The sequence below is a fragment of the Scyliorhinus torazame genome, chromosome 7 (genome assembly GCF_047496885.1).
Source record: "Scyliorhinus torazame isolate Kashiwa2021f chromosome 7, sScyTor2.1, whole genome shotgun sequence".
Lineage (NCBI taxonomy): Eukaryota > Metazoa > Chordata > Chondrichthyes > Carcharhiniformes > Scyliorhinidae > Scyliorhinus > Scyliorhinus torazame.
This window is the reverse complement of record NC_092713.1, coordinates 13,177,996-13,185,906: the sequence shown is the minus strand read 5'-3', so window position 1 is coordinate 13,185,906 and position 7,911 is coordinate 13,177,996. Positions and strand designations below refer to the sequence as shown.

Sequence of the window (7,911 nt, the reverse complement as noted above, 5' to 3'; positions counted from 1 at the left end):
TGAGGCTCAGTATAAAGAAAGGATCTCGCTGCGACTGATAGATCCTCATCTCAGGCGGAGAGGATGCGCTGGAGTCTGGCATTGGCGCAGGTTGTGGCGGAGAGGATGCGCTGGAGTCTGGCATTGGCGCAGGTTGTGGCGCTGCTGGTGATGTGGATCGGCGGAGGCTCTGAGGCTGGTTTCCTGAGCAAGTGTCCGTGTACAACACCGAGATTGTGCGGTTCTCTACCCGCAGACCATCAGGTCCCAGTGGAGGTGGGTGTGTCAGAGCATTAAATTCCCTCGGGAAAAGAGTTCATTGATTTGAAGTTGTTTTTTTGAAGTGTATTGGGCAGCAACACTTGGAATGGAGCATTGGGCTGTGAACTGGTGACTTTCATCATGTGGTCCAGCTCCTCTCACCCACACTGTTGTGGAAGTTCTGACAGATTGCCCTCTTTACGATGTTCTTTCTCCCCCCCGGGACTGGCCTGGGTTCGGTTGGGGGAGAGCGTTAACCGGTCTCCCTCCAGCCTGGGCTCCCGGGGAGATACAGGCTGGAGAGGGGTCCTGAACACAACCCCAGGATCAGGACCAGGCTGAGGGTGTGGGTCAGGGGTGGGGAGGGGGGGGGGGGGGCAGGTGAAGCTAGTGCACAGACACAAGGAGCAGCTCAGACTGTTGTTCAAATACAAAGAGAATCGTATGATATATAATATATGTTAAAGTGTTAATCTTGGTGCAGTTAAAGCCTGTGTAAAATAGCCATGATGTGGAGATGCCGGCGTTGGACTGGGGTGAGCACAGTACGAAGTCTTACAACACCAGGTTAAAGTCCAACAGGTTTGTTTCGATGTCACTAGCTTTCGGAGCGCTGCTCCTTCCTCAGGTGAACCGGAGCAGCGCTCCGAAAGCTAGTGACATCGAAACAAACCTGTTGGACTTTAACCTGGTGTTGTAAGACTTCGTACTGTGTAAAATAGGACATCTGTCATATTGAACAATGCACAGATATAAACAAATGCAGCACCAGTAAAATGTTTATTTTAAAATGTTTCTCTGATGTGTAAAATCTTAAATGATGTGTGATCTCACTCTGACAGACTGATACCCGGGTTAAAGTTTACAGTTTTCCCAGAATGTTGATTCCCCACTACACCAGTTAAAAATCCTGGAATCACATGGAATAAAATTGTGATCTGATCTCAGTCATTGTAAAACTGGGATCCTGCTCATGGTTAAACGGAATACAATTTAGCGAATATTTCAACAAACATTGATATCAAATCACTATGTAACCATTGAATTGTTGATAGTGTTGCTCAGTTTTTTCTCCACGGCCTTCCCTCGAAATCCAGGATGCCCTGTTTCCACTCCACTTGGTTTGAAGATGGCTGAATATCCAATGCACAGTCCTCAACCCCTGCCACATGTGTTTGTGCTGAAAGTATTGAGTAAATTAGCTGTTTGGAGGTTTGGACACTCCCTCCAATACCTCAATTTTGTCTCCGCATGTTCCAGGCAAACTCTGTCCATGTGTTCTCTCAGGGCAGCACGGTAGCACAAGTGGATAGCACTGTGGCTTCACAGTGCCAGGATCCCAGGTTCGATTCCCTGCCGTTGCACTGTTGTGTTCTGCTGCTTTGGATAACACAGGCTGCTACTTGATGCAGTCTTAACTAAAGGGTGCTCCAGACTCTGAAATTAGTTCAACGTGTTTATTGAACTATTAACACAGTTCTCAAATGAGTTCGACTCTCTGCTAATCTGTAGTAACTCAGTCTAACTGTACCAGCTTGCTCTCAGCCACGTGCTGGGGTGTGATGTTGCTGATCAACCCTGTCTAACTCTCTAGATGTCTGTCTGTGGAAAGAGGCAGGGTGTGAGTTCCTCATGCCTTTTATAGTGTTTATGTCATGCTCCCTTGTGGTGATGCCACCTCTGAGTGCCCTGACTTTTTTTAAAATTTAGTGTACCCAATTAATTTTCTCCAATTAAGGGGCAATTTAGCGTGGCCAATCCACCTACCTTGCACATCTTTGGGCTGTGGGAGCGAAACCCACGCAAACACGGGGAGAATGTGCAAACTCCACATGGACAGTGACCCAGAGCCGTGAGGCTGCAGCACTAACCCACTGCGCCACTGTGCTGCCCACTGAGTGTCCTGACTGCCCATTGGTTGTGTCCTATTCTGAGTGTTCATTGGTTCCATGTTTTCATATCATGACAGACACTGTCTGTGCGGAGACTGCACGTTCCCCCCCGTGTCTGCGTGGGTTTCCTCCAGGTGCTCCGGTTTCCTCCCACAGTCCAAAGACGTGCAGGTGAGGTTGGCATGCAAAATTGCCCTGAGGGACCAAAAAGGTTAGGAGGGGTAAATGGGTTACGGGGATAGGGTGGAAGTGAGGATTTAAGTGGGTCGGTGCAGACTCGATGGGCCGAATGGCCTCCTTCTGCACTGTACTATATTACGGTTGGAGGTTGTCCATGAAGGTCATGATGTTCCAGGTGGCAAACCTAAATTTGACAAGTGGAAGGTGCCTGGGTGTGATTTTTTTGAACATGGGGTGCTTAATGCATGCCAACTACCAAATGATCTCAGGCAAGTGGTGCCTTTGACCAATGGCCAGGGCTCTGCAGAATGATCGGAGGTGAAGCCCTGCTTTGAGTCAATGATGATATACAGCTACATGTGTGACCTGTGCCAAATGTTCAGTGTGTAAAATGTTTTTTTTTTAATTTTATTTTATGGGATGTGGGCTTCGCCGGCTAGGCCAGCATTTATTTCCCGTCCCTAGTTTCCTTTGAGAGGTTGGGGGTGAGCTGCGTTCTTGAACTGCTGCAGTCCATGTAGCGTAAGTACACCCGCCGTGTTGTTCGGGCGAGAGTTCCAGGACTTTGACCCAGCGACAGTGAAGGAGCGGCGATATATTTCCCAGTCAGGTTGGTGAGCAACTTGGAGGGGAACCTCCAGGTGGTGGGGTTCCCAGGTACCTGCTGCTCCCGTCCTTCTAGGTGGTAGTAGTCGTGGGTTTGGAAAATGCCGCCTAAGGAACCCCAAGAAACAAGATCTCCCGCAATGTAACCTGCTGACTAGATGTGGTCATTATCCCTTCCTGCTCCTGTACCCTGCGGAGAATTATATTGACGGGAAAAGAAAATCAACATGTTTAAGGTCAGTTTTCTATCCGTCATTAATTCAGCTGACTGCTTTACGTTTATACCAGGTCCTTGTCTTCGATAGCGGAGGAGCGGATTGGAAATATTATGACTGGTCAAAGATCACAACTGTAGTTGCCTTTGGAAGGTATGACCGTGAGCTCCTGTGCCATGCTCATGCAAATAACGTTCGAGTCGTCCTGAAAGGTAATTCATTTGATCACAGGGAATAAACCTGCTCGCGCCAAAGCTAATTAATGAGAAACACATATAAAGACAGACTGTGCACAGCTGTGACTTTGTTATTCTGACTCACTGGCCCCAAACATTCCAGATATCTATCTCCAGCTCTGATACAACTGTTGCAAATTATTCTACATTCCATTTACAACATATCAACAGTCTTACAGTGACAGATCACTCCTGCCTTCAAAGCCTGACATCCTGTTGACAAATTTTTCACACTTTTGTGGTTATATCTCCTCTGTCCATGGGCTCGATTCTGCCATCGGGCGGCTAAGTGTCGACGCCGCCGTAAAAATGGGGGTGTTTTACTTCGGTGTCGGTGCCCGTTCTCCAGCCCACAGGGGGCTAGCACGGCTCTGGAACGGCCCAGGCCACTCCAGCTGCCGATCCTGACGTGAACCCGGCGCCGCGGGGTCCGCACATGCACAGTTGGGCCGGCGCCAACTAGCGCATGCGCAGTGGCCTTCTTCCCCGCACCGGCCTCGACGCCAAATGGCGCAGGGCGACAAGAGCCGGCGTAGAGGAAAGGTGGCGCCCAGACAGAGAGGCCGGCCCGCCGATCGGTGGGCCCCACTATGGAGACCCCCCCCACCCCACAGGCCGCCTCCGGCCACTTCAACGCCGCAGTCCCGTCAGCTCAGACCATGTTAGAACGGCAGCCGCAGGACTCAGAGTTTTTGTTGACGGCCGCTCGGCCCATCCGGGCTGGAGAATCGGCACGCCGGCCCGTGCCGGAGAGTCGGCGCATACCGCGACCGACGCCACGCCGAAACGCCGATTCTCCCGCACTGCGGAGAATTGCGTCCCGGCGTCGGGGTGACGTGGCGTGATTCGTGTGGCGCCGCGCCGATTCTCCGACCCAGCGGGGTGTCAGAGAATTCTGCCCCATGTTTCCATGGTGTCTGTCTCGGTAAACCTGTCATAATGAGGACCTCTCGAACGTTGGTGGCAATGTCGCCTCCCAATTTTGCTGCTTAAATTTCAGGTTGCCATTTAACTATAATGTCAGACCAGGCGCGGCACGTGGCGCAGTGCTTAGCACTGCTGCCGACGGTGCTGAGGTCCCGGGTTCGAATCCCGGGCCTGGGTCACTGTCCGTGTGGAGTTTGCACATTCACCCCGTGTCTGCGTGGGTCTCGCCCCCACAACCCAAAGATGTGCAGTTTAGGTGGATTGAACACGTTAAATTGCCCCTTAATTGGAAAAAACAATAATTGGGTACTCTAAATTTATTACACAAAGTAATGTCAGATCAAAAAATATTTCACAGGGTGACACGGTTAGCACTGCTGCCTCATGGCGCCAAGGACCCGGATTCAATCCCGGCCCTGGGTCACTGTCAGTGTGGAGTTTGCACATGAAATGAAATGAAAATCGCTTAGTGTCACAAGTAGGCTTCGAATGAAGTTATTGTGAAAAGCCCCTAGTCGCCACATTCCGGCGCCTGTTCGGGGAGGCTGGTACCCGTGTCTGCGTGGGTTTCACCCCCACATCCCAAAGATGTGCAGGGTAGATGGGTTGGCCATATTAAAATTCGCCCTTAATGGGGGGAAAAAAATATTGGGTTCTCCAAATCTTTTTTTTAAATTTCAAAATGTAAATTGATTCCATTTGAACACATTGGTTGAAATATCTCAGGCACTCAACTCGGTTTTATCTGCTCAAATAAGAGCAATATGCTGTGGGTGGTGTAAATCAGAAATAAACTCAGCAGGTCAGGCAGCATCTGTGGAGAGTGAAATTAGAGGTAACATTTTGAGTCCATACGACTCTTGTAACGAGAGGTAGAAATGTGACGAATTGTATAATTGGAGAGAGGGGTGGAGCAGAATGGAATCTCAGGGTAAGATGTGTTAATAGGAGAATGAAGTCCAGTGTTCAGTGATAGGAAAGCTGAAGAACAAGTAACAGGTGGTCCGGGGTGGGGGAGGTTTTATTGGGACGAACCAAGGAGAGCAAAAAAGGGTCGCGAGGCCACAAACAGTAAGGGGTGATAGGGGCCCGCCAAATTTCAGGGTTAGGCTCTGGAGGTTGCACTGGAAGTCCAGGCCGAGTAGCAAGGCAGCGCAGAAGTTGGGGAGGACGTAGAGCCGGAAGCCGCTGAACTCTACGCCCTGGATGGTGAGGGTGGCGATGCAGTATCCCCGGATCGCCACGGAGTGGGATCCGGAGGCCAGGGAGATTCTTTCGTTCGCAGGGTGAACGTGAGGGAGCAGCACCTTACCGTATTGGGGTGGATGAAGCTCTCAGTGCTCCCGGAGTCCAGAAGGCAGGATATCTCGTGCCCGTCGACCTTCACCTTTGTCGAAGCGGTCGCGAGGTTGTGCGGTCGAGACTGGTCGATCATGACCAAGGCGAGATGCGGCTGGTCGTCGTCGATTGCACGCAATGAGCGGCCCGATGAGGTGCCTGACGGAAGGGGTCCTGAGGCGGGTAAGATGGCGACGCCCATGGGCCGCACATGTCCTGGGGCAGGCAAGTTGGCGGTGCCCGTTGGTTCTGAGGCAAGCAAGATGGCAGCGCCCACAGGCCGCACATGTTGTGAGTGTAGCAAGATGGCGGCACCCACGGGCCACACGTGGTCTGAAGAGAGGAAGATGGCGGCTCCCACTGTCTGCACGTAGGGGGTGCCGGGACAATAGCGGCGATTGAGCGGGCCTGGCACACTGCAGCGAAATGTCCCTTCTTGAAATGAATGAAATGAAATGAAAATTGCTTATTGTCACAAGTAGGCTTCAAAATGAAGTTACTGTGAAAAGCCCCTAGTCGCCACATTCCGGCGCCTGTTCAGGAAGGCTGTTATGGGAATTGAACAGTGCTGCTGGCCTGCCTTGCCTTGCAGAGCGCGCTCCGCGCCGGGCAGCGCTGCCGGGGGTGTTTTGTCTGTCCGCAGAAGTAGCACTTGGGTCCCCCGGGGGTGGTTGGTTGCCGCGCGGTGCAGGCGTGGGGTTGGCTGAGGGCGGTCGCTGATGGGGTCCATGATGGGGTGGCCGCTGGCGGGGTCCATGATGCACTGGGGGGGTCCGTGCGCTCGGGGGCATAAGCCTGTACGTTGCGTGAGGCGACCGTGAGCAAGAGCGCTAGTTTCTTGGTCGCCGCGAGGTCAAGCGTGGCCCCTTCTAAGAGGCGCTGGTGGATGTAGTCAGACCCTATGCCCATAACGAACGCATCTCTCATTAGCAGGTTCGAATGTTCAGTGGCCAAAACGGCCTGGCAATCAGTCCCTCACCAGGGCGAGCAGGGCACGCCAGAAATCTTCCACAGACTCACCGGGAAGTTGGTGCCGCGTGGATAGGAGGTGTCTGGTGTAGATCTTGTTGGTCTGCTGAGCGTAGTTCTCCTTCAGTAGCGCCATGGCGTCTGCGTAGGTCGACGCGTCCTGGACGAGGGGAAAAACGTTGGAGCTCAGCCGCGTGTACAGAATCTGGAGCGTCTGTGCTTCTGAGATTGGGTCTGGCGCAGACCCAACGTATGCTTCAAAGCAAGCTAGCCAATGGTGGAAGTCCTTTTTGGCGTTGTCTGCTTGAGGATGCAGCTGCAGGCGATCGGGCTTGATGCGGAGGGCCATCTCTGAAAAATCTCTGTGTAATAAATTGATGCACTGTCAATTACGACGAGACGAGAGTAGAATGTAATCGAGGCTTTATTACACAGAGATGTGTGGCCTCCTACAGCAGCTTACCAAATGGCTGCAGTTCGGAGAGCACACACATTTATACTCCGCCTACTGGGCGGAGCCAGCAGGCAGGGATCTACCCCCGTACCTGTAGTACAGGGGCCTTACCGTAATACCCATATATACAATATAATAAAATAGTGGTGACTACCACACTCCTATTAACAGATTCTGCAATTTTTATCTTTATGCCACTATGAGCAGTTCTTCAATCCTTAATGTTACCATTAACATCCCCTTTATCTTGTGCGCATGGCATCTTTGACAATCTTTCCTTCGCTCAGACATTTCTCCGAGCATCCACGCTGCCCCACATCCTCCACCTCCCCTCCATCTATTATTTATTTATTTACTTTAAAAAATAAATTCACAGTACCCAATTATTTCTCCCAATTAAGGAGCTAATCTGCCTACCCTGCTCATCTTTGGGTTGCGGGGGTGAAACTCACGCAGACATGGGGCAAATGTGCAAACTCCACATATTCAGTGACCCGGGGCCGGGATCGAACCTGGGACCTCGGCGGCTTGAGAACATAAGAACATAAGAACTAGGAGCAGGAGTAGGCCATCAGGCCCCTTGCGCCTGCTCCACCATTCAATGAGATCATGGCTGATCTTTTGTGGACTCAGCTCCACTTTCCGGCCCGAACACCATAACCCTTAATCCCTTTATTCTCCAAAAACTATCTATCTTTATCTTAAAAACATTTAATGAAGGAGCCTCTACTGCTTCACTGGGCAAGGAATTCCATAGATTCACAACCCTTTGGGTGAAGAAGTTCCTCCTAAACTCAGTCCTAAATCTACTTCCCCTTATTTTGAGGCTATGCCCCCTAGTTCTGCTTTCACCC

At 51.4% G+C, this 7,911-nt stretch overlaps 1 protein-coding gene across 1 annotated transcript in view; it reads left to right on the top strand.

The window, feature by feature from the left end:
- The window catches only part of LOC140427250 (di-N-acetylchitobiase-like), a 32,641-nt gene continuing 24,730 nt past the window's right edge, over positions 1-7,911 (top strand). Inside the window, exons 1-2 of the mRNA XM_072512849.1 lie at positions 1-255; positions 3,207-3,345. Coding sequence (XP_072368950.1) covers positions 64-255; positions 3,207-3,345 — 331 coding nt within the window. The 5' untranslated portion in view covers positions 1-63. The remainder of the gene's footprint in view (positions 256-3,206; positions 3,346-7,911) is intronic.